Source organism: Ischnura elegans, chromosome 8, assembly GCF_921293095.1.
Source record: "Ischnura elegans chromosome 8, ioIscEleg1.1, whole genome shotgun sequence".
Taxonomy (NCBI): Eukaryota; Metazoa; Arthropoda; class Insecta; order Odonata; family Coenagrionidae; genus Ischnura; species Ischnura elegans.
Window position 1 is genome coordinate 106317004 of NC_060253.1, and position 27510 is coordinate 106344513.

The 27510-nt window shown below is 37.5% G+C and overlaps 1 protein-coding gene across 1 annotated transcript in view; it reads left to right on the forward strand.

Annotated features, from left to right (window-relative positions):
• LOC124164539 (succinate dehydrogenase [ubiquinone] flavoprotein subunit, mitochondrial) overlaps positions 1–27510 on the forward strand; it is a 41502-nt gene that overhangs the window by 4679 nt on the left and 9313 nt on the right. The window contains exons 3-10 of the mRNA XM_046541906.1: positions 7859–8076; positions 19004–19104; positions 20247–20340; positions 21972–22164; positions 23153–23291; positions 24323–24491; positions 26645–26840; positions 27119–27319. Coding sequence (XP_046397862.1) covers positions 7859–8076; positions 19004–19104; positions 20247–20340; positions 21972–22164; positions 23153–23291; positions 24323–24491; positions 26645–26840; positions 27119–27319 — 1311 coding nt within the window. The remainder of the gene's footprint in view (positions 1–7858; positions 8077–19003; positions 19105–20246; positions 20341–21971; positions 22165–23152; positions 23292–24322; positions 24492–26644; positions 26841–27118; positions 27320–27510) is intronic.

Consider the following 27510-nt stretch of genomic DNA (forward strand, 5'->3'; position numbering starts at 1 on the left):
TCGCTGGGCATTCAGCTGTCTCCAGCCAATAGAACGCAAACTTTTACCTAAATTATTACTCATGAACTTGCCTTTGCCGTGAATAGTGTAATAATTATATAGCCGTCCAGTTAATTGGCGTATTTGAATCACATAAAATAAATTACAAGAGTGAATCTTTAGCGATGGGAACTGAAACCAACTACTATCGGCGCAAAAAAGGTAGAACGTTGAACTTAAGCATTTTTATAAAATTCTGCCGAGGATTCATAGTGTTGTGTCATATATACTATGTTATACTATGAGTCTCACTTGTCAGAGTTACTGAGCAAGGCATATCTTCTCAGGATATTTTGTTTCTCTCTACTAACACTCCGAAGTCATTTACCCATTTGGCTACACAAATTAGAAAAGAATTTGTTAGTTGTCTTCTCTTTAGGACAGACATATGTTTATGCTTTACCATCTACAGTACGTTTTGCGGAAGACGCACGCGATAGCATCAGTTCCTAACTTCACCTCGCACGAGTGGTTCCGTACTTTCCAGGGGGGGTTGAATTCAAATTAGCTAGTGTTTTCCGTGTGGGTTTAATAAAGCCAGGTTTCATTTTCATTGGTTTTACTTTTATCCGTCTTCGGACCAAGGCCCTTCCGAAGAAACAAGTGAGTACTTTAAAAGATTGTCTGAAAATAATTTAATATGAAGAAAAGCATCTGGGAATGATGAGCGTGAATATTGGAGAACGTCTCGGGCTGTCAGCAAGCACATGACGGTAGGGGTGGCGTTAAAGCGAGCTACCTGGTGAAAACAATAAGTGGGATGAAGCCGAGGCTCAGGTGGGCGTGCCGCTAACGATTAACGCAACATTGTTCACGCTTTACACATTGCCTAGATTACATGAAAAATATATTATTAGACAGGAAAATTACAAATAATTGCTGATTTTAGGCCTATGTGATCCATCTCACAACCAATCACGGCGCCAGCAAAAGCGTTTGTTATAGGCATTAAAGAACATTACTCTCGTGAATACGTGTACTGGAAATGGCGTTTCATGGATAAGAATTTATACATCAGAGAGACATCAATAATAGCAGGGTGAATATCGAGTGGAGAGCAAACATTTTTAGCGAGGTTGCGTGTTCCTCTAGGATATTTAAAAGAGAATCAACAATATGATCTAAGTGCCTCGATGAAATACTAGTATTCCTGTAATTGGCTGAAATCTTGTTATGAATCCTATAACGAATATCACAATTACTCGCCAAATTCCTAGGTTTCCTGGGACAAAGGCAACCTAGCCAAACATTCCCGCATCGATCGTTTTCACGCATTCATAGTTTTTTTCGTCCATACCCCTGAAAAACGATAGTTCGAGGTTCCACTGTATTTTATTTATCTAAATCACCATTGTGCTCAATATTCAAATCTTATCAATAAAAAAATCAGGGTAAATAAAAGAGGAAAAATATAAAACAAGAAAACATACAGTTGTCCTCAAGATTTCAAACAAGCAGAGCATTTACATTTATGTACATCATTCACAGTAGGAGGTAATTTTGATTGATGACTAAAAATATTTTATCGTGACACCACTTGAACACAATAACATTGTCGAATGTTTCACCATAGTAAACATTTTTTAAAAAGAGAGAGATTAAAGAGAAACCGATCTCAAGCAAATATAGGATATTAAAAGAATATATAAGGAAATTCAGGCATTATTTTTATAAAATTGTCACAACTAACTAGACAAAATAAACTTGCATTGGCTCTCAGAATTTTAAAGGAATTTTTGAGTAATCACTAATTTTTATTACATTCACTAACAAAAAGGGTAAAATAGTGTTTTATCGAAATAAAATTCCTCTGATTCTTTCGCTGGAAAAGTTAATGACAATGCACTTGAAATCAAAGCAAAGAATTCCTTTAAAACAATTCCCAAGTTGATGATTGAAAAACACAAGTACATTTCAAAGTATTTCCCGCATAACTTTCAATGCTTTTGGGAATCGTAAGAGCTATTTAGCACAAAATATTAAACTAACTGACCCGGCGTACTTCGTACTGCCTAACAATCAATGAACTTACAGTTCAGTTACACCATTTATAAACCAAGAGCGGCTGAGCTATTTTAATCATATTTGATTTATTACAATAAAAGAAGAATACAATTTCAACAAAACCACCTAAATGAGTGTAACGTCTGATTTTTAAAAGTTGTTATTTTGGTTGTGAAGGGTTTGTTTTGGGGGAGAGGGGATTGTTGAGTGAGATGTAAAAAGGAGAGGTTTTGTGGAGGATTTTGGAGATAATAGAAGGAAATAAAAAGGGTTCTGAAAATTAATAGTCTTACGTTACATGAATATCAAAATTGGTTGTCAAAAAGACATTTTCTTTATTGAATCTACATAGGGTGAATCTGAGCACGTTTACGCGGATTATTTTCAATGAATTTCTAACGTTTTAATTGAAGAAATTTTGGGAATTGTGGTTTTATGAAGCAGTTAATGAAATAAAAATTACACGCATTTAGTTGTTAGCTATTTGTGTTATTAACCGTAAAAAATGTTTTTAGGCCTAAGTATGTTGCGTAAACTTGGCCCGTTCACGGGGCAGGTTAACTCAACGATAGACCGACGCTTTACTTATGCACAAAATCGTGTAAGAAAAGCCCCTAGGAAGCAGCATTCGTATCAAATGACTTTAGGCGCGCCAGTTATTGTATCTCAGTTTGGAAAAAATGCACTGCGTAAACGTTTTGCATGCGTAAACGGACCACGGTGTGCCCTACACATTCGGGTTTAATGTCTTGCGTCAAGCACCTTCTGATAAACAACAGTTTTTGTTTTATTATCAGGCGTAAGATAAAACGGATAAAGCTAAAGAAATATAGCGAAGAAAAGCTGTGACGCAGCGAGAGGGTTTTTGGGGATAAAACCTCCCCAAGAGCTCAGAGAATTTTTTATAAAAAATTTTGTTACAATATGAGGGGGACGGATGAGTGACAAAGGAAACATATTTAACTATTCACACGGCCGCAAAACGCACCATTTTGAACCATTTATCCTAAAAAATGCCTGAGGGAGGGCCCTCACACTTCTCTCTTACCTTGGCGGGTTTTCTGTACCCTACAGACCCCCAGTATTAGCTGCGCCTAAAACCCCCCTATCCTTAATTCCCAACTGCGCCCTTGAGGCGAAGGAAGAAATACAGCGGATGGTTTACCGACTCGTAAACATACCACATATAATTGACCATGAGAAAATCATGGGTTTTCATTAACACATGAGAACAAACATCATAAAAACTGAAAGACTGGCCTTACGATTTGTAAATCGTTATCACGAATGCAACACGAATTGGAAATTGAATACGCTTAATCTCAAAAGGGCATATAACTTAGGATTATGGAATATTCGGAATGACAACTTCCTCATCTTTGAGTTTTCCTTTGAGCAAAGTCGCGTGAATCATATTCATTTTCAATTTTTCTAATCACCAAACGTGTTCCACTGGATAGTTTTTGTTGGTTTAGGTTTCGAAAGATCATGAACAAAGAACCTACATTTAGCTGTAAACCGTGCCTTGGTAAGCCAGGTACATCCAAGGGCTTTAAATATTTATGAGCTCACCTTCCGATGAGACTAATTTGCAAAAATTACGAGGAAGTGATATGAAACTGCTCGATTCCTAGTCAGGAACACGGACATTACCGATTGTCAACAATTGCTCGGATATTTGTTTACAAACACTTACGAAGTTCAGCTATTAAAATGGTAGAAACAAAACAAATAATTTAATTTGTACTTTTGACCGACTTATCAATTTGCTGTGAATTGAATGAATGATGAATTGATGAAATTCTTTAGCGAACTTTTCCTATTTTTAATGTTCTATATGTTATCCGGGACTGAGACGAGACCAAAGAACCTAATAGCATTAAAATCGGAGCAGCCGTTTTCGAGTTATAAGTGTTTTAACTAACACGATTTTTGACTTTCTATTGCATATATGTACTGAATGTAACGTTATAACTAGAAGTGGTGTAATTAAAACTTAGATTTAAAAAATCATTTTGTAATGTCCACTCGGAAATGAGATTTGCTCAGAAATAAGCCTAGTAATTATATTAATTACGGCAATTGAAGGTAAATATAGCAATACCGTCACAAAAATGATACCCATTAGGAATAACTTGTTAATGAGTCCATGCGTAGCTTTTCAGTGGAAAATATCATTCATAATTACGTTAGGAGAAAACTAGGAATAAATAATACACACCTTATTATTTTTGGTAGGTGTGAAACCCTTTCTTCTTATTGCATGCAGCCACTTTCTGTGTAGCTCAGAGTCTTTCGGAAAGCTGAACACTTGCACTTTTGGTCCACTCCGATAATTGCCCTTGCATCCAGGCACGACGCAAGTATTAGGCATTTTATCGTAGAATATTGGTTTATAAGATGAATAAAATAATCCACAAACCAATATCGTCACTATAATTATGCAAAAACTCCACCAACACAACCAAACACACACGTTTTCTGCCTGTGGGCGTCTCAACAAACCAAACAAACTCGCAATGGCGTGGTAGCAACGATAGCACTTCCGTACGTGACGTCATCACAATTTGAGAGGCTAGTGAACAGGCCTTGTATTCTAGGTGGCTATGGCCGAGCTCCTTCGCGGGAAGTTGCTTTTGGCTCTACGAAGGGTTTGAGATTTTCTTTTTCGCCCCGTACGGAGTTTTTTTTCGGGTCGGGACTGACCAGGTAGTCGCTTCCTCCCCTTAATGACCTTTCCTAGTGGGGATAATCCTCAACCCTTTTCCCCGAGAGCAGCCCTTCCCGGCGTACTTTTGCGGTCAGTTAATGGTTACCAGTGCAATTTTAATTTTTTTTTATTGTTACTGTTGCATTAAATGTCAGTTCATCAATGTATTCCTTTCATTTTGCGATGCCTGTAGAACTTTTAAACGAAGTTCTACGGTTATTTTTAGGGTTTTCAGCAAAACGGCATTACATCATAGACCAACAAATACTTTAAAGGGAATGAAATCTTTCGATGTTCCTTTCAATATCTATTATTTTAAAGCAAATTTGCTTGCATATATATAAATTCATATTACGCACGAAATAAGAAAAAATACAAAACAGAATAAATTTCCCATCCTATCCAAAGCCTATTACAATCTAGACGAATATATGTGTGATAATGTATAATTGATCTGTGTCGTTTTTTTGTGTGTTTGGTATCTCTTTTTATCTGTAATATTCTCTTGACCATGTTCTATGTTCTATTCCTTGGACCAACAGAACAATAAAAATTATTATTATTATTATTATTATTATCCTTCTTTTGCATCCGGGCTTTGGACCGGCAATGGCGAAGTTTCAGAAACATCGCTATCCGAGCCACCATCCTCGTCTTCACTGTCTGTTTGCGTGAGTATTTCCAGGATCGATTGATCCGTTACTAGCCGGGACATTTTCCCAGTGCAAGTTAAGTCCAGGAAATTTGCCTAACGCTCCTCTCGGCCAAGCAACCCCGAACAGGTCGAGAACGTAAGCAAAACTAACGAAAGCGAAACGAAAGGCACTTCAAGAAAAAAATCCTGGCTGTATAATACCAAGAAAAAATGTAATTCCACCGAAACATCATTTGAAAAAAAATCCTTGCAGGAGGAGAAAGGGGAATGCATACAGAACATTTACGGTTAAATTTGAATACACGCCAAGAAAATTTCGAAAAGAAAATGAGCTTTTCCGAGAAGAGTGAGGTTATCATCTTCCACGTACATATTTCCGTAGGAGAATACTTACACCAATATACTCTTGGGTCTTCCAGTTGGAGGATGATAAGTTTTTCTTAGAAAACATTAATGCGCTAATGTGTCCCGAAATAAGCCCGTGAGGGGCACAAAGCAGACCACCTGGATCCTGACCAGAGAAGCAAGATATGAGAGTAATTACCTGGGTGGTGCAGTTCTCTTTCATTCATGGTATGGGCTGCATCGCACAGCAGGGTTCCACAGAAACCATCCCTGGTGTAGGTAGCGGAATGCGTACAGATAGTTAACGGCTAAATTTGAATACACGCCAAGAAAATTTTGAAAATAAAATGAGCTATTCCGAGAAGAGTGAGGTTATCACCTTCCACGTACATATTTCAGTAGGAGAATACTTACACCAATATACTCTTGGGTCTTCCAGTTGGAGGATAATAAGTTTTTCCAAGAAAACATTAATGCGCTAATGTGTCCCGAACTAACTCTGTGAGGTGCAACCTGACTAGAGATCCAAGATATGAGAGTAACTACCTGGGTAGAGCAGTTGTCTTTCCTGCAATGGTATGGAATGTTTCTCACAACATGTGTCTACGTAAAACATTCCTTATCATACATTATCGTACATTAAATTTACGAATTTTTAGGATATGCATTAATCAGTATTTATAGCGAAATTCGTTTATAATACCTTTGTATTCAAAGGTTGGTAAGAGGTTATTAAAAATAGTCGCTGTAATTTTGGCTCACGACAAAGAACTAAGAGAATCATATTTTATTACATTACGAGGGCTTTTTTTCATAGAAGTTAAATCGAATATTCTATTGAATTTCACCGCAAATGTACATCTAGAATGTAGCAAACAAAATAACGTATATTTTTAGATGTAAATCATTACAATATCGCTCCTACAAACTTGCTAGTGAGTTATAAAAATAACAATTAAACATCTAACCTTAGCGTCTCCAAAAATTGTTCTAGGTGATGATCAACTCCGTTAACATGAACACTAGAATTCCGTTTAAAATTGAGAACCAATCAGCAGAACATACAGAATGTAATTCCTCGCATTGATTTTCAATAAATGCAACATGAACGTTTTTAGTTATTTTAACTTATAAACAAATAAGTGACCATGAGCACCTTCCTTGAGTGGGTCAGTAAGTGCCGGGATGGACCGAGATAATCCCCACGCGGACAATAGGAAAGGGTCGGACCTCTCACGCCGAGAGACCCTAATGGCGGTTGGGACCCACTTGGCATTCTTGACCGCGAAATCGTGAAAACACGGCCTTTGGCCTTTTGCTTCGAAAACGTCAAGCCGTGATAATCCGGCCTTCCTTCTTTAGCATCGGAAAATTCAGGCCGTGAAATCACGCCCTGCGTAGGGAAGAGGTTAAGCCTCGATCCACATTCCTAAAGTTGACAACATTGAAAATGTATGCTGAGGGAATCCCTGCCATCTCTCAGGTTATTTTTGAGGGGGAGAATGTTGTTCACTTACACTACAAAAATGTCTTGAAATGACCCTGAAGATAAATGAAACCTAATCATCTCCTCCACTAGTTATTGATATCATCATCCACTACATATCTCATGTCCTTGCCTGGAGGTAGCCATGAAGCTACTACAGGCGTCAAAATGATGTGCCGCTGTACTTTGCAAATTTATATCTGGGCTGCAGAGCATGTCATAATAATGAATAATACGTTATTTTAAAGGAAATTTTTTCTCGATTCTCATTTATTTTTTGTTTTATGAAAAATTAAAAAATTTAGACACGCCAGTGCAATAAATGACTCTGCGCACCATAAAATTAGCCGTTTTGTCAACTTCATTAACTTGAAAATTTTTGCGTTCATAAATAAATCCATGGAAATACTCAAGTAAATGTACAAGTTGAAATACTGAAAGTGATGAAAGAAACTTAAAAACGACTATTACCAAATAATTTTGTAGGTATTAGGTAATTCAAGTTAGGCTGAATTTTTCATTTTCAATCTTATTGGTAATCATACATAATCCATCCATTCCATTCATGAGTACACTAATGAAATGTAATTGATATCATATAATTTTTTTATGCTTACAGCTTTCCCGGGCATATCCAGTGATTGACCACTCTTATGATGCTGTGGTGGTCGGAGCTGGAGGGGCAGGCCTTAGGGCTGCTTTTGGATTGGTAGCTGAAGGCTTTCGGACTGCTGTTATCACAAAACTATTTCCCACGAGGTCCCATACAGTTGCAGCTCAAGGAGGAATCAATGCAGCCCTTGGAAACATGGAGGAAGATGACTGGCAGTGGCATATGTAATTAGAAATATTTATTCATTATTTGAAATGAATTATGTTTGTGGTAAAAAATATTTGAATCAGAAGACATGCTAGCCTTAAATGTAGCAATTTATTGACTCGGCCTCTAACTCAGTTGTGTTCCTGAAGGTCAGTTCGGTTGGTGTTGGTGAAATTTTTCGTGGATGAAAAACTACTGTTAACCCTTAGGTGCACGCTAAGCGGGGATTTTGCCGCATTTTTCAAAAATTCGAAGTAGCGCGTTTACTGTGAATGGATCACTTGTGGCATACTTTGTTATTCTATTTCTGTACTTTTCCCTCCACGAAGAACTTATGTTTGCGTCAATGTGACGACCAACTATTGCGTTAGAATCTTACAAAGTGAGAACGACGTAACTTAGGGCTATTTGCCGCTAGATGTCGTTCACACGATACTAGGGAACTACTGATAATCTATCGTTACCGTGGTAACTTGGAAGCATAATCCTTTTTGCAATACTATGTTAATATGTTGTCCCGTATTTATTATATTTTTGTAAGCATTTGCATTATCATTTCTTTTCTTTATTATTTGTATAATTTATGTCAACCTCAAACCACATGTCGTAATTTAAAAATTTCGTCTTCATACTCAAATATGCATTACATTTATGTAAAAATGCACTACATATACTTAACTAGTGACCGAAAAATAAGTGATGCACGTTTATTATAATGTATTATGCATTGGAGCTTGAAGACCAAGGGTCGGCACTTTTTGTATCTACCTGCGGGAAAAGAACATAATGCTGCAAAGGCAATATATCAAGATTCAGGAATCGTAACCTCCTTATGGACATAAATTGTATTATGATTTTATAGAATTGTGAAAAAATCGAGCCGGTGATGACAAATGTAGAGTATATGATATTCCAAGGTCAGTACGTATTTATCACCCTGTTGAGTTCTAACGAGTGCTTCAAAAGCTTGATAATGAAGATGGGAGGGAAGGGCAGGTAAACCACGATATGGAAAAAATTTTTTTTGAATTCTCACATGAAAGTGAAGGGGAGGAAGAATTTTTTTGAAGACGCATTACATTTCAGCGAGAGTTAGCAGTCTGATGATAATAATATTGTTAGCCGCCCACATAATTTCAACGTTTGTCTAGATCAACGGAAAACGGTGAAACTTTTTGGCTGAATTCTTAGATACAATTTGCAAGCAGCCAAACAAAAGCTAAAAACATTGTTCTTATTTCACCAGGGCCAACATCATTTCCTAAGAATGCCGCAACTGAACTCGAATTGTTGCCGAAAACGATTTTACTGAACGTGATTGAAAAAAATGTCGAAAATACCAACATGTATATTGAAGGAAAACTTATCTCATGTGTACTCGAGAATCAGAGATTGCATCATTACTTCTCGTATAGAAATAATATCTTTATTTGGAATTAAATACACTCTCTCTGTAAATAAAAGTTGAAAGGGAGATGCTAGGAGAGCTTTTAAAACAGATTGAACAGGCCTGATGATTTACAGAACAGCGTTCAGCGTACCAGCCGGTAGCGCAATGCTTAACGTAACTTTTTTGTCACTTATTGTTATTTATTTGGGTTTTTGAGAGCATAAACATAATAAAAATTTTTTATTTACATTTTCCCGAAAAGTTTGCTTTTTTAAAGCTGAAATTAACGTATTTAGAGCCGTTTGAAAATTGAGAATTTTCAGCTATGCGAAAAAAACGGAATTTTTAGTGCAAGCATTTAGATTTTCTTTACTTGCGTCTTATGTACTCATAATACGAAGATATTTTTATGTAATTATGATTGTTATAACATGTAAATTTCATATTAAGTATGGTTTTTGTATGTGAGCCTAATATTTGGGATGTTATGATGCAAAACATTTTGGTGGTACCATATGGTACCGCTAGGCGCTTGCACTACCATGTTTCGGCGGAAAGCGTAAATACGAACATTTCTGTTGTTTTCGTTTTCTAACAGTTATTTATTTTACAATTATTTATTTTTCATCATTTATACTATAAATTTTGCGTTATATAAATGTTATAACACATATAAAATGTGTACATAAATTAATTTTTTGTTATAAGGACGTCATCCAAGTACATAAGGCCCTAAATTGTCCGCATTTTTTCAGAATCTCGTACCCTCACGAGGGCTCAAGGAGTGGGAGGTATAATTGCATACCTGAATCCTATTTAGAAAAACATGAATAGGAAGAGTATCCGTGTACTCAATTAGGAAGGGGGTATGATGGGGAATAAGGGGGCTTGCTGAGGGGAAAATTCAATGACGGCTGGCGGCAAGAGACGACCACGCGACAGGCATCACTTCGACAAGAGCAGCCTAATCCTAATTTTTGTCTTACGTATCTCAATCACACTCCGATACTTTTCACACTTTCATGTGCTAGTAAAACCGAAATAACTTACACATACTGCTTATAATATAGCATGTGCTGCTGCAAAGAGAGGATGAATACCTTCCTTCTGACTGAGGAAAATGGAATAACGAGTGGACGCCAATTTTGCTCGAATTTAAAGTTGTTGTTCGAAAAGGTGGACAATCAGCTGAGTTTATCTCTAGAAATGTCTGAGAATTTTCAAAAGTGTAGTGAAACTGGACAGAACCGTAAAGCACCCAAAAGGTATAAAAATAGGGAGGAAGGACGCGTTTTTGATGATGAAGAGATCGTAAAGCACGAAAGGACTTCTCGTAATCCTGATTACCAACTCACTGATTCATGAAGCATCCCCAACCAGAATATTTGACCTGTTCTTTGACGAAAATGTCCTTACACACTGAGTGTTAGAGTCGAATAGGTGTGTACAATTCAGCAACTGTTATGACCCAAATATAACACATAAAGTACTGAAAATATTTGTTGCAATTCTTTTTATAATTTGGCATAAAACGACTCCCAGTAAAAGGCACTATTGTGATGCAGCATTAAACGTCAGAAATAATCTTGTTTATTACACAATGAGACGTAACAGATTTCTACAACTTCGTAGGTTTATTCATTGCGGTGATTACACCGCTATGGATAAATCAGATAAGACGTGGTAAATGCGCCCTTTTATGGGCATGGCAAAAGAAAGATTCAGCGGATATTTCAGAGAAAAGCAGTCCTTGAGTTTCAATGATTCGATAATGTTCTCTTTTGGAAGACATAGCTGTTTGCAATTCATGCGGGGGAAGCTAATTAGGTTTGGCTAGAAAGTGCAATGCATCAATAGCTCAGATAGCTACTTCGTAAAACTCAGGAATGTGAAAGCCTACGAAAAAAGAATTGGGAAAGATAGTGTGGGCGGCGACAAAATGGTCGTGGCCCATTTTTACTTGGATTCTGGATGCAATGACGCCCAACGCATGGATGCTGATGTGGAAATCCTGAAAAACATAACTCAGCTTGAGTTCCGATAGCCAGTAGTGTAATCACAGCTGGATACAAGGATCCCCTAAAATATCAAGGATGTGCTCAATTTACCAGAAGTGCGACTGGAATGGGGTACTTGGCTAAAGAAATAGATTTTTAATTGATTCATGTTTCAAAGATCGCGGATTTCATTCAACTGACAGCGGCCTATCTCCTTTGCAGTGCCCCTGATAGGTTCGACGGGCACAATCAACAAATAAAATCCAAGCCCAAGCGGAGACGATGTGCTACTGAAAACTGAACCAGTAGAATGAGAACAGAATGCTTGAAATGCAATGCAGTGACTGCTTTGTTCATTTCCACGTGCGGCAACGACTGAGTGAAACGCTAAAATCGTGTTATTCTTGATTTCTACGTCAATTATACATAACTTCTATTTTATATACAATAATATTTAATAATTAATTGAATATTATCGATATTTTAGCGTAATTTGGGGTGAAAATGAATGCATTTTCCGGAAAATTATAAATATTTAACGTTTTTGACTTAAAAATTCGATTTCCGAAAAGTTTTTCAAATTTCGATTTTTTGACCCCTTAAACGCCTAGCGGTACCATATGGTACCAGGCTGTATCTCGGAAACTATTAGAGATAAAAGAATAAAATTTGCACTGAATGACTCAGAATTTCATTCTTATTAAAACATATGATTACCACTAAAATCGCAGAAACTTTTTAATTCAGGCGTTACCGGGTTAATGGAAGCTCTCGCATTTAGCCTTGCAGATAAACATTTTAAGTCCAGGGTGAAAAAAGGTAATCTTCCAGCAGACACATAGGCTTTTCTAGCAATGAGACTTGGGAAAATTCCTGAATTATCTGCTTCTGCATATGAACGTCAATGTAGGGCTGGTCATTGTTTTACACGTGGGAAATATGAAAATTATAATACGGTAAATATACGAATGTTTTCTAATAATATGCAATAATCATTCCATCTGCGTCAAAAAATGTCACAAATGTCATTTCAGAGGCAATGATGGCCAATAAGGATGAAAAAATTGAAAAATTAATTTTGCTTGTAAAGTTTGTTATTTTTAAAATTTTTATTATTGCATTAACGATTTAGCATATACATTTCCTTTTTTGTGTGTGTTTTTTTGACTTTATTCCAGATTTCCTTTTGTCTAGATTGCCGTCTGCAATTCCTTTAGTAAAATTATTCGAAGTATTTTTCAAGAAATTTGCATATAATTATGTGATATTTTAGTTTATAAATGAATGGGAAAAATATTTTAAGTGCTTGTATTTATTAGAAGTTACCCAAATACGTTAAAATACCCTCAAATTTGAATTTATACTTGGGAAAATCAAAAATGTAAAAGTGCGGCAAAAACCCCGCTAGCGTGCACTGGCGCTATATTTGCAGGCGCGTGCACCTAAGGGTTAATGACGATTTTACTTTTAGGATTTTTTGGCTTGAAATTTTAACTTTGCTTGGATCCAAAATTTTTTTTTTTCGTCATTTAGACATAGAAATGTTACATTTTATCAAAATGATCGAAATAAGTTGTTATGCACAAAAATGTTTATGTTATTTAAAGAGTGTTTTTTGCCGTCATTTATGGATGACACTCGGATCTGGCGAAAGGAAAATGTTGTGGCGCTCGCATTATTTTTACGTAAATTGCCTGCGGCTACTTTTTGAAGTCTTTTTTCAAACTATTTCACATTTGTTATTTCTAGGGTTGATCTATAAGGTTACAGATTTTACTTTGAGGCATTTTTTTTTAGTTTTTAGTTTGGCATTTTTTTTAATTTTTCATACTTACCTACTATGCCTTTTTATTAGAGATGGGTCGAATAGCAGATTTCTCGAATTCGAATATCGAATTCGAATATTAAATCATAGCTCGAATATTCGAATACCTCGAATTTCGAATACCTCGAATACTAAATGATGAATGCTGGAATGTTTGACTCGGTTGCCTATGCAGCAGGCAACACAAGATTTAGGGGAGTAATTTTGATTTCCTTAAAATGATTCGAACAGGAATTTAGCTGATTAATGAATAATTTAATTTTATGGAAACAATTGGGCATATAATTAATTCAACTAACATCGCTTTACCCCCACTCCTGCTGCCAAGTGCTAGCTGACAATCTGAGGCATTTTGCAAAATACAAGCTCTTTTCCACCGGATTTTCTTCAATTATTTTCAGTCCATCTTTGGGAGTTCTCACGAGATAAGAAGAGGAATTGGAATTGCTATCAGGGAGAAACCAAATATTCTGAGAAAATATCCTTTTGTCTGTGACTGTAACAATAAAGATTTATAGCACCACTCATAAATTGTAACTTGATATATGTTTTCGGAAAAAAATACCGCATCAACTTCCGAGAAGCTCTGCTGCTCATATCGAGTTTCGCCAGAATGCTAAGTCTCCGTCCTGTTTTGACATTTATTTCTTTGCGTAAAATGCTTAAATAAACTCAGAAATACGTCGTGTTTGGTCTTGTTCTTTTTGAAATTACGCGCACATTACTAATATTTCAATTCAATAAAGGTGTAACATCAATTGACGAAAGTCATTCTTAGACACCCTTTGTGCTAATAGATGACTCATGCAGCGGTTGACCTCCACAGAAATGGGGAACTTCGAAGCTGGTAGGAAAAAAAAAGGTCAGTGGGGGAGGAAAGGGAGGGCCCGAAACACGTTTCTATTGTTCTCGCGTATTTTTTCGAAGCTGAGGTCTTCGTAATATGATCCCTGCGGGAGCTGTGACCTTTTTTTTATTTTGAAGAAGAGGAAAGCCTCAGAGGGGGGGCTAGTGCTGAATGGAGAGGGATACCGGACCTTGGGAAATGCGCTAATGTAAGTATCTCACGGTACTCCCACAGCAGTTGACCTCCAGAAATGGGGAACTTCGAAGCAGGTAGCCAGAAAAAGGTCAGTGGGTGAGAAAAGGGGGGAGGGCGTGAAACACGTTTTTATTGTTCTCGTAACTCGATATTTTTTTCGAAGCAGGGGTCTTCGTAATGCGATCCCTGCGCGAGCTGGGACCTTTTGTTTGATTTCGGAGAAGAGGAAAGCGTCAGAGTGGTTGAGGCGAGTGCTGAATGGAGGGGGATAGAGGATCGTGGGAAATGCCCTAAGGTTGCTATCCCACGGCACTGAGTTTCTCCTGGTGGGGGGAATCGGGGATTTTCGGATTTTTTCACCCGACTATTTTCGGTCCCCCTCGTCGAACACGTTTCACCGCTAAAATCCACGGAATTGATGCAATTCGTCAGCTTGCGTAAAACGGCGCTGCGAGCACTAAATGACTACAGTTCTCTACATTTTTTCGAGTCACTACCAACGACGTGCGTGCGACAGTGTATGACGCGAAATTCAAAGTATTCGAGGTATTCGAGGCGGTACTTTTCGCATAACTATTCGAAATCTCGAATATCGAATACTTTCTAGTATTCGAGGTATTCGAGTATTCGCGGATACTATTCGCACATCTCTACTTTTTATTATAATATTTTATGCTTATGATGATTCATGTTACTGATTTTGGCTGAGATAAAGCAGCTTTAATTTCTTGTTACTTCCCATCCAAGAATATGCAGTGTGTCTTAGCAGTGTTTTTAGATAAATGATAGATTTTCATTCCACCGGGAGGCAACTACCTGTGTTTAGCGTCAAGCTAGGATTGACATGGATGAGCAGTTGCTGACTTGTGATTCTGCTGATGGTGCTATTTGCGTGCAAACGTTTGTTTGAGAACACATGCCCCATTATATAGGTAGTTAGTTATGCCCAACGTATAGTTAGTTATGAACACGTGCCCCATTTGTACCAACTCCGTATGCTCCGAAGTCAGGACCTAATCCACAAGTCTTCTGAAACGCACTTGAGAACTTGGGTATTCATGTAAGCTGTCGAAAATGGCTCTCTTCCTTGTTGAAAAAGGTTAGTGAAATCTTCTCCGAATTCTTTGACCCAAGGGCAGAATCAAGGGCTGCATCTGGGCTGGAAGGGAGCGAACATATTGTCTGCAAAGGAATAGCGAGGCCATCTAACCCCAACTCCCATTCTTTCCAGCAAGGGGCACTTCCTCTTCCATTTAGGGATGAATAGCTGACTAAGTGTACCGCGGTAAAGAAATGTAGCTAAATAATATTGAAATGCTCTTTATAAAAAAGGACAGAAATACTTCACAATATAGTTTCTCAATGTTATTGCATATATCGAAAAAGTTAATTACTCAGTGCGGGTGTAGCGAGAAAAAAAAATTCAGCCAAACATTTTACAGAATATTCAATCTCTATTTGCTTATGTTATAACACAAGCATATAGAATGCTTATTTTCAATGCGTATACACCCATGTCTCGTATAGCGCAAGGGATGCGTTCCTTGGGGTCTTTGCGCTGTACGAATTTGCGTTATACGAGAGCGTTTTAACATAGGGAAGATAGGGATGCGTTCCTGGTAGCATAGGTCTTTGGTATTGAATTTCCTCTAAAACATCTATATTCCCGTAAAAAGCCTTAGAAAACATTATTTCTATAAATATTTATAGTTTAAAACAGCTTTAAAGATAGTATTCACACATTCAAAGACTTTTATTCACATTAAAAAAAATTCTTACGTGCTTTTGAAATTCCATCCTGTCGTGCGGGTGGGCTAACATCTGCTATCTCAGGGGATCGTAATGCGTTGCCGGCAGTTGACGATTTTTCAAACTAGTCTAAAAACAACTATTGCGTCACCCAGGCCCTTTTGTCGCTCATCGAAATGACGAGAAAATGCTACTTTGAATGCCATTTCATAGCTAGCGGAGTTTATGAATGATAAATCATTTTAATTTGAAGTCCTCCGAGTCATTAGCAGCTACGTGAAGCAGTCTTTAAATGCCTTGAAACCTGACCCAGGTTTTCCTTCCCTGAAAATGAATGAACGAGAATGCATTCTTTTCCAAAAGAATATCGTCTCGTCAACACTAAATCTAGTTGAGGGGGAAAGGAGCCACTTTCAATAACAGCTTGGAGTTCATCAGAAAATGTTGTGGTGGCTGCGCTATCAACACTTGCAGATTCACCTGATATCGCCGCACTGAAAATACCTGCTTGCCGTTTAAATTCTGAAACCAACCGCTTGCACTAAATGTCTCGGAGCGATTACCACTCTCGTCTTTTTGTACTGATTCACCATGAACTTTCCGTATGTGTAGACCGGTTGGTTGAAGTTGGTGCGGCTGAGGTCACTGATATTTTAGCTTCGTCTTTATTCAGAATAAGGCATCGTGAGTTTAAACTTCCAAGCAATATCGCTTTGACGCTCTCCATTTTCAAAGCAATTGACCTCTCTCAAGTCCTCTTCTAGGTTTATGGTTTTTCTTGATAAATTCTTGATTTTTCTACACGCATTCCTATTTTTTGCCATATTCTCTTGGTTTTTACTCTGTATGGCTCTATCTAAATCACCTTCTTCTGCTGAACTGTATTCCTGAGACGCTGAAGTCCTATGACTGCGGGGAGGGAACGAAGCCATTGTGTTTGAGACTCTATAGCGGACCCTTTTATGTGTTGATGCTATTCATGCGCAACTCGGCCACCGCTCCATTTCTCCCCCATGAATACCGATGACCTTGAAGGCTTTAGCGTAGACCCTCTACCTGGAAGTCAATCGCCCGGTAACCTACGACGGCAAAAATACGTCTCCAACCGTATTGCTGAAAAAAAAACTCATTTCCACTAGCCCCACGCTTAATTAACGATGTAAATTATTTATTATCATTCTGTTAAGGAGACTAGATAATCTTCGGTAGGCCGGCTATCTGGACCCAATGCCGAGTAATACTTTTGGCAATTGCACAGCAATGAATTTCGATTAATATATAAACAAAAAAGAAGATTTGAGGCAAGAAATAATATTAATATGCGTAAGTTGATAGAAATTACGTGTGTACTTAGCGCAAGTTCACGTTTTATCACGAGAGCGTTTAAAATTTTTGATAAGGCTACACTGCGTTGCAATGTTTCCCCGAGGAACGAATTTGCGCTATATCGAAATTGCGCTAATCGAAATTGCACTATACGAGACATGGGTGTATTACATAATTTACAACATAATGATTGATCAATTCAACTACATAGAATAATAATAATTCACAATATGAATATATCATATTATTAGCTACATGAAAAGCAAATATTGTAACGATATGCAATATCTATCAACAGTTGATCATTTATTATTTTCCATATTTAAAATAATTTAAATGTTTACAATTTAAATTACAACATATTCAAAATATGCATACAATTTTTACGATAATGTACAAGTTTACGATGATAGTGGAGAGGGATCACCAGTGATGATTTTGGAAGCGAGGTTCCAAGCAGACGCCAGGATCTTCGAGGCAATTGGGGCAGAAGCTGGTGATAAGAGTCAGCATTGTCTGCATCATTTTTGGACCCTTCTCTAGATCTTGTTTCCGTAATCATTCGGACAATGCGAATTCATGATAAAAAGGAAGAGACTCGTGATACAGAAAAATTTCTTTTTGTTTGGCCTTTGGTGAGGACATCTATTACAGGTTCAAACCTAGTTTTTGTGAGTCAGAATTCTGGTACAGGAGATAGAAATTCAAAAACATTTTATGCATCACATGAATCCCTAATCTCATGAACCATTCTAAAGTGTTATCATCACGGGAATATTATGCCATGAGTTGGTTGACACAGTGCCCCCCATGCATCTATTAACTTATGAGATAGGTTTCTTGCCATCTTGCAAAATAAAAATATTACATAAATTTGCTGGTGATGCCTTTCCTTCATCTGCAGTGGAGAGATTGGCACGACGGTGGAGCACTTCATTCTAAAATTAAAATAGCCTGAATTTTAATTGCACGAGTTAACGAATAAATTTTGGTTAAATCTTTAATTAATGAATACAAAATTAATTGTAAACAATAAAAAGTACTATAGTAAAAAATTTGAAGCTCAAGGTATTATAACTCACAATTTTTTGAATGTTTGTATTTCCGTAAGTTAGTAAATCCAATGTGCGTAGGAAGGGGACTAACTGTATGTCCAATTTAAGAGTGGATGGGTCACCATAATTCCACAGGAATGAAGCTTTTTATATGATGTTGCGTGCGTATTGAAGTATCTCCTACTGAAAAAAGAACCATAATTGACGCTCTTGGACACAGTACAAGAAGAGAACTTGAACGTAGATCAATGATGATAACGTAGCATTGTGTATATCCTCCTAAATTTCATTGCTTTTTTGCAGAATTTCATAATAAAGTCCATTTTGTATCTGCCGGGGCCGGGACTGAGGTTCGTAACTTCGTAACAATGAAAATTTCATAATGACGTTTCTTTCACTATGGGTTGGATATAGGCCTTTTTGTTGGGACCAATGATTTGCTTCATAATAACGTAGTTCATATTTACGAGAGTCTACTGTAATTGAGTTGTTTGCATCCACATCTTTTATCTGATTTCATTTTATTGAATGTTTCTATGGGTCTATTTCCTTTTCTTCAGGTATGATACAGTGAAGGGATCTGATTGGCTGGGTGACCAGGATGCCATCCATTATATGACCAAAGAAGCTCCTAAGGCTGTTGTTGAGTTGGAGAATTATGGTATGTGGAAATCATTTCATATAAATAAATGATATGGTAAATCATGACCATTGTTTTAAATTGGCTCTGCATTTATTAGTATAGTCATCTATCTCACAAAGGTCAATAATTTATAAATTCAATGAATATATATACCATCTGCAAATGATTACAAGGGTAGAGAAACAATAATTCCTTTCGGAAAAAAATGCGCTGCTAATTAGAGAAGAGTACCTATGCAATAAAATGAGTCTTTCTTGTGGCTCAAGCCATCGAGATAGCATACAATTTTCCTTACCAAGGAAAGAGGCAGTATTTGTACGCAAGTAAAAGATTTCGAACACGTTCCTTGCCACCGTATTTTCGCCAAATTCACCCACTTCAGCGCCGCTTCAGTCATTATGACCAATGCAGAGGAGGCTTATGTAGAGAGAAGGCTGGATTACAATAGTAAGTCTCTCAGTTTGAAAATGTTATTCCCAGATGGTTGCACTTGCAAGCTAATCAAATGCAAATTAGCGCAAAGACCCCATGGAATGCATCCCTTGCACTAAGCGAGGTGTGGGTGTACTGGTGTATGGGATGCCTAATTCCAATTGCTAAGGGTTAAGAACTAATACCTTTAAGAGCTACATGGGGAACATCATCTTAGAAGTCTGACAGGAATGATACATAGAAATTTTGCTGAATGGAAAGGTTAGAAATTGGTTAATCCCTGAACAAATACAGAACTTAATTGAAAACTAGGAGGGACTCGGCCATCAAATTACTGTATCTTCTTTTCTTTCTAAAGGGCTGATGTCCCAAAATCCATGCCCAATACCTATTGAAGCAGTTTTCGGGACTGTATGTAGATATTTTTTTTATATAATAGATATTTAGATATTTTTTATATATTAGATATTTAGATATTTTAGATACCTTTCTGCATTTTTCCTTTACTCCTTATGCATACATGACTGCTTTGCTACAAATTTGAAGTGGGAGAACTAAAAAAATGTGGACTAGAAGTCAGGGATAATTAAGGGAAATGGAATATGGAACCTTAGTATGAACCCTGTTCTTGGGTTCAATTTAAAGTTGTAAACTGCACTATGATAAGATTTATTTCTAAATAATCTGATGATAATAGAATGAAATGATTAATTAAATTCTTTTTTCAGGAATGCCCTTCAGTCGTACTAATGAAGGCAAGATCTACCAGCGGGCCTTCGGAGGTCAGTCACTCAAGTTTGGGAAAGGTGGACAAGCCCACAGGTACATCATGATTTTTGTTATTCTTATGAAGTAGATATCAAGTCTAATTTAGTGCAAAAATAATTCAATGCATAGCTTAGATCAAGTTAAAGTTGGAGTAAAAGCTGTGGTTTTTTTAATGGAAGAAGAGTAATAAAATAACTAACTTGGGTCAAGAGGTTTGGTTGTTGATAGTGCTGGTCTCAGTGGCGATGGTCCTCGCCTACCAAACAATAGGTCACGGATTCGAGTCCCACCAGGGTAGGTTGCCCCATTCCAAGGAATGATTGTTCATGCACTTATAATTTATAAATTTGTTGAAAACTACAAATTTAAAGGCCAATATGTGCTTTTTTTCAGTGGTGTGGGAATAAATTAAATGAAATAAAAATAGTGATCAAGAAAAAAGTTTTTCTTTCAGAAGAACATTAAAATATCATACAAAAAAGTTTTTATGCCAGAAAAAAAATGTTTTTTCTTATTTTTTCCCTGAGTGCTTAGAACTTGTGTATTAGCTTATTCATGGATAAACTTTTAGTAGAAAATATCGAAATGTATTCAGTAAAGAATATAACATCTGTGAAATCAACTTCTTGTTGTATTAAGGAAATAATAAAAGATTTGAAGGAAAGAAGTTACGTCACGTAACAGGTAGAGCAAGTATTTCTATATGCTCTGGTTACTTGTTTTCTTAGCAAGTTGTAGTTGAAGTTATTCTGAATTTTAGTGCAAAATATTCTTTGGAATACTAAATATGAAACTATTTATTGACAGCTAATGTGAAAGCTTTTTTAAGACTAAGGACAATTTATTTGATGTAAGTCTTTTCTCTAAGATGATTGTTTAATCTTAAGACTATCAATTAATTTAAACTTCAGTAACATACTTTCTTCAAATTTTCTGATTACTTTCAGTATCCGCACATATATTTTTACTACCTTTAGCAAATATATTTTATTTCTGATTCAATTGCCCTATCTGGCATGTCTTGTGAACTTGGCCTCATGAAGGGAGAGATTACCTAAGTTGAATGTCAATATTTTATCAGTATAAGATGTTGATGGATCTTCAACTACTTCATTATGATAGTTCCACCTTACATTTTTATGCTGTATGGAAGCCTATACAGTGTGCCAACCTCAGTATGATGACCCAAAATAGTTTTTCCGAACTGATAAAACTCTATTCCTATTAGAACCATGTAAATGAAGTGTCAAAGAGCTAAAGTTCTGTGTTTTGGTGCATCTATATTTATTAAGACTAGGGATGCACAGACATTGCTAAATGCAAATTCAAGGGTTTTCCTGCAATAATTAAAAAAAAATTTAATATAATTTTCGTCTTTCATTCTTCTGTTCTTGCTGTTGCCACGAAAGTTATTTTATATTTTTTAATGTTTTTCTGTTGAACTGAGGATATGTGCCACATTTGGTACTGAAATTTGTGATATTTTTGTCTGTGTGCCGTGTATTGCATCCTATATTTTTGCCGATTTGCTGATTGCCCAAAACTTCAGCTGAGTTGTGATGTGTTCACTCATTTCATAGTGAAAACAAAGGGTAGTATGGGGTCTAAAAAAAATCAAGACTGCTTTTTCTTGTCAGTGAATGTTTTTCATAGAGAAACCATTGAATTTTGTAAAATGATTTCAGGTGTTGCTGTGTGGCGGATCGTACTGGTCACTCCCTTTTGCACACCCTTTATGGTCAATCCCTTCGTTACGACTGCAATTACTTCATTGAATACTTTGCATTGGATCTAATCATGGAAGGTGGGGAGTGCCGTGGAGTTATTGCTCTGTGTCTGGAGGATGGCACATTGCACCGATTTAGCGCCAAAAATACGGTGTGTTTATTTTGTAAAGACCCAACTCTTGTATTGAAAATTCTATGAAATCTTGATTCATCAATATCAGAGTTTTTACATTTGGTGGGATACTACTCAGAATAATACAAATATATTCTTAGATAGACTTTTGCAATTGCAAAATTTTCAACTTGAGTTGAAGGCTAAAACTGATGAAATCAGATTCCATTACAAGTTGCAATGCCATGGTTTATGCTAATAGCAATAGTGGAATTCATCAATTCAATTTAATTTCTGATTAACTGAATCATAATAAAATGCTTTAAAAATTCACTGTGGGCAGAAGCCATTTTCTAACAGAAAAAACATCATCAACCTTATCTCAAGTGCACATTTTTTATTTGCCAATATCATGGCATCTTAGTATATCTATTAATATGAACAGTCCTTTTGCTAACCAAAATCTTCCTTGCCTTGATTCAAGTAAAAGTAAAAGTCAAATTTAGTTTTTTTATTCAGTTCAACTTCACTCAATGTAATAGCTGGTCAAACTGATCAGCTTTAAACATTTTGGTATATTAAAGCTAAATTCATCACCTCATACGAAAGTACGTTATAGTTACGAAACAGGTCTCATCCATACCATATGTTTCCCTTAGCATTAACTATTAGCATTTGCTATTTTCTTTCTAAGTTCTCCTGTTGAATATTTTTGATTAATTGCATTGCCCTGTTGTGTATTTTTCCTGAGGCTTAATGTTTGCTTCTGCAAGCAGCAAGTCCTTTTGTGCTATTATGCTTTGATTGGGAAGTGTGGTAGTGTTTGCTCTACTTAAACTGCTAGCTATGTTAATTTTCATTTATGAGGTGATGAAAATGTATAAAATATTCATTTAGTTTGAAGAAAATGCTATTATAATTACAATCAGCTATTATCGTTACACTATTGTAGCCCACTTAAAATTGGATAATATTAGAATTGGTTTTCATTTTGCCTATTCTCATCCGAAATTACTGTGTATTGCAGGTCATTGCCACTGGTGGGTATGGAAGAGCTTACTTCTCTTGCACATCTGCTCATACCTGCACTGGTGACGGCTCTGCGATGGTAGCTCGTGCTGGGCTCCCTAACGAAGACCTAGAATTTGTGCAATTCCACCCCACTGGTGAGTAGACTATGTGGTTTTCATGAGATTGAATGCCTCCTCTCAGCAATGGCCGTCATTAAACATAACTGTTACTTTATTGAAGCTTTTGTAAGTTAATACAGGGGAAGGTAATAATCATTATGTATTAATTATCAACCTTCAATCACATTGAAAATAAGGGAACTAGTTACTTATTGGATGTGGAGTGACTCTCCACTGTTTTACTTCATAGCAATGGATGAATTTACACCAAGTGTGACAAAATATGGATATCCAACATGACCTTGACGTATGCCTGATACAGTAGAGGCGTGGTCTTGTGAGTGCTCATAATCCCTTGGAAATTACCAAAGCCAAATCGAGGGCTCGTTTTGTCCGAAGGAGTTGAATAAACCCACCCTTAAGTCTCATAATGGTTCGTATTTAGAGTTTTTCTTTTGTTTCTGTGGTATTTAACGAAGTTAAACTGGTAGAGAGTCATTATTAGGCACTATGCAATTGAGTATCAACATATTTAAAGAAGGAAACCGGAGATTATCAATTTTATAAAGTTATAATTCCCCCAGTTTCGATGTTTTTATTCCAGTTCTTGTATTTTTTGATTGCCGAGGAAAGCTGAGAAAAAAGCGTAACACGCAGCGCTTGGCCACACAGTCGACCTCAAGGAAGCCAAAGTCCTCGCCAATGTAAAAGGTTTTAAACAGAGACTCATCAGAGAAGCCATTGAGATATCAAAAGAAAAGAACAATTTCAACAGGGACACTGGAATTAAAATTAACCGTTCCTGGCAACCCGTAGTGTGAAAAAATAATCAGCAACCCACTCCTCCAACCTCCTGCTCCCCTCCCCCAACCACCTGACACACATACCTATAAAAAAGAATTTAAATTCCCAACTCTTAAGAATCCCTTGAAAAAGCGACCAGCATTGGTCAGGAAATTTGGGGCCACCCAAGAATTGATGCGGCGACATAGCCCAAAAGTTTTTATTCATAATGACGAGCACCCGCACAAGTTTTAACGAAGAACTAAGCATTTGTGTGTTTGCAGGTATTTATGGAGCTGGGTGCCTCATTACGGAAGGATGTCGAGGTGAGGGTGGTTTCCTGGTGAACAGTGAGGGTGAGCGCTTCATGGAGCGCTATGCCCCAGTGGCCAAGGATCTTGCCTCTCGAGATGTTGTCTCCCGCTCCATGACCATTGAGATCAGGGAGGGCAGGTTTGTACTTTCTCTATCCTCAGTCATCTTTTTTATGCTAATATACTTTATTTCACTATTTTAAGATGATTTTCCCATATTTTGGACTTCGATGTCAAGTAAAAGTTGATTAGTCATAATTTCAGAGTAAAAGTTCATGTCACCTTTCACCACCTTGTAATGAATTATGTTAAGGATCGTTGAATTTCAGCAGACAGTGACATTCACCATTTACCGCCTCTGTTTTTTAGTACAGTGATTAATTTATACTACAGTAGACTCTCTTTAATACGAACAACGTTGTTACGAAGTTCTCGTTATTACGAAGCAAATCGTTGGTCCCATCAAAAAGGCCTATCCAAGCTATAGTAAAAGAAACGTTATTACGAAATTTTCGTTTTTACGAAATTACGAACCTAAGTCCCGGTCCCGGCGGTTGCAATATGAACTTTATTACGAAGTTACACGCACAAGTCACGGCATTTAGGTGGATATTCACAACACTTAAGTTTTAATAATCGCGCCACGTCATTCTCGTGTACTATGCTTAAGAGCGTCAATTATGGTTCTTTATTCAGTCTACGCGCTACATCATATAACAGCCTTCATTCCTGTGAAGTCGTGGTGACCCACTCATAACCGTTAGTAAATGGGATGTACAGTCAATCCTCTTCCTATGCACATTCGATGTACGAATTTTCAGAGATACGAGCATTCAAAACTTTCAAATTTCAAATTTGGCGCCTTTCGATTTGGCCGATACTACGCGGTTTGGCGCTGTGAAACTCTCACTGTAATCACCATCTGAATAAGGTATCATTGAATCTGGTGTGAATTTAGGAACTGTTCAGCGTTTCGCCCGTTCTTCGTTACTGCGGGGAGACATTTTCTCGGCTCCGGATGCATAGCAGGCCCCGATGGATCAGGTCACCACAATCGTGAGTTAGCGCATACGTGTAATGCAGTGTTGCATCCCGCAGGATAACCGTACTCCTCGATAACTTACATGCAGTCCGGCTGGCGAAGGGTGTCCGATTACGGCACAATAGGAGGGGTGGATAATCCTGCGTCAGCACGGTTTAAAGCCAATCGCTGTCCCCCAAACGCACCTCACACCCTCGTCTAGTCATACAACGTTGTCAAATGCATATTCGAGCACCGAAATAAGCCTAACCAACCAAAATAAGCCCATTCTTCGAATCACAAGAACAAGTAATTATCCCTCTAGGTCCTTCACGCTCGTCGTCCCTTCCGGTTATTTTCTTCATGGAACACTTTGCAAGCGTTTCGCTTTCTTACCTGGCTCTCATACCCCCTACCCAGCCCATTGTCTGTTACTGGACAACTCTCGGTGGCCGGACTGTAATTTTATCAACCTTGGAACAAGGTCTTGGGGCGCATCTAGTTTGAACATCGGAGTTCATGTGTTCGGGAAGATATCAACCTTCGATATCGTCATGGCGCAGTCTTCTGTTGAAAAACTGAAACGAATTTTCTTGTTTATATACATTTCCGCGTAATTTAATAGAGTTTATAATACACTATTTCTTTTGACGATTCTTAAAAAAAAACGTTCTTACGAACTTCGTTATTACGAACCTCCGATTTTTCGGCCCCGTGAACTTCGTAATAACGAGAGTCTACTGTATTGAATTGTTAAGTATTTTGCTATCCAGAACCCCCTGCTTGATGATGGTTCACTGAACATTGGCTTCACTTCATAGTATGCACGTTAATCCATTGGAGACAGATCTCCAGTATATTCCTGTTTTGCTCAATATCTGTTTCAGATAGATCATTAGATTAACTTTAGTTTTCCTGAGTATGTGGCCAAAGGGCCTAGTGTTAGAGGAAGTCCTGTTGAGGTTGAATAATTTTATAGCTACTACTTTCTCGAAGCAATTACCATCAGTTGCTATGTTGTGAGTTTGGTGGTTTCTGGTAACCCCAAATAAGTTAAGGGCTACAGAAGTTATCTTTAGGAGACTCACAGCTATCAAAGGGATAGCATAAGTTTCTTTCAACCTGCCATGATTCAGATGCCCGTAAACTTTGGCAAGACATCCAGAAAATGTGTCATTTTCTGTATTGGTGGGGGGGGGGGGGGGGAAATTTGAACAAAAGGAAAAGTATTTTCATAACATAACTTTCATTCTTATTTATTGCCTTTTCAGGGGTTGCGGTCCGGAGAAGGACCATGTGTACCTTCAGCTTCACCACCTTCCTCCTGAGCAGCTGGCAATGCGTCTCCCTGGCATCTCTGAGACTGCCATGATATTTGCTGGTGTGGATGTGACACGGGAACCAATTCCCGTTCTGCCAACTGTTCACTATAACATGGGTGGCATTCCAACCAACTACATGGGCAAGGTGTGGCTTTCCTCTTAACCATTTGAGTTGATGGCCTTATGTTTGCCATCTTTTTCCATTGCCTCATACTCTCCTCCTTGTTGGCATTTTTATCAAGAGAGGTGTGTCTGTTTATTAAGTTGCGTAATTATTTTTGTATTCCATTATTTGATGAATTAAGAAGCCATCTTTTTTTCTCCAGACATCCAAATTCTATCTTTCTTGAAAGTCTGGCATGTACCAGTTTTATAACCATCAACTTTAGGAAGCAAGTTTTCTTTATGTGGCTGTCATTTCAGGTGATCACCATTGATGACAAGGGTGACGATGTAATTGTGCCGGGTCTGTATGCCTGTGGAGAAGCAGCATGCGCGTCTGTCCACGGTGCCAATCGCCTTGGTGCCAACTCCCTCCTTGACATTGTCGTGTTTGGACGTGCGTGCGCCAAGACCATTGCTAGTGAGAACAAACCAGGAGAAAAGGTTCCAGAACTCAAAGCGGCAAGTGTCTCTCTGTGTGTGCATGTGATGTTTTGTTCATCTCTGCATCTTCTTTTCTCTTGGATTACTTTTGTCGTAGATCTGACTGATGCGCTCTTATGTGGTGTGCGGTGGTAGTCAAGGGCTGAAATCATATCTGTACTCGTGCGAATAGTTTTACTTTTTTCTAAAATAAAAACAGCTTCATATTT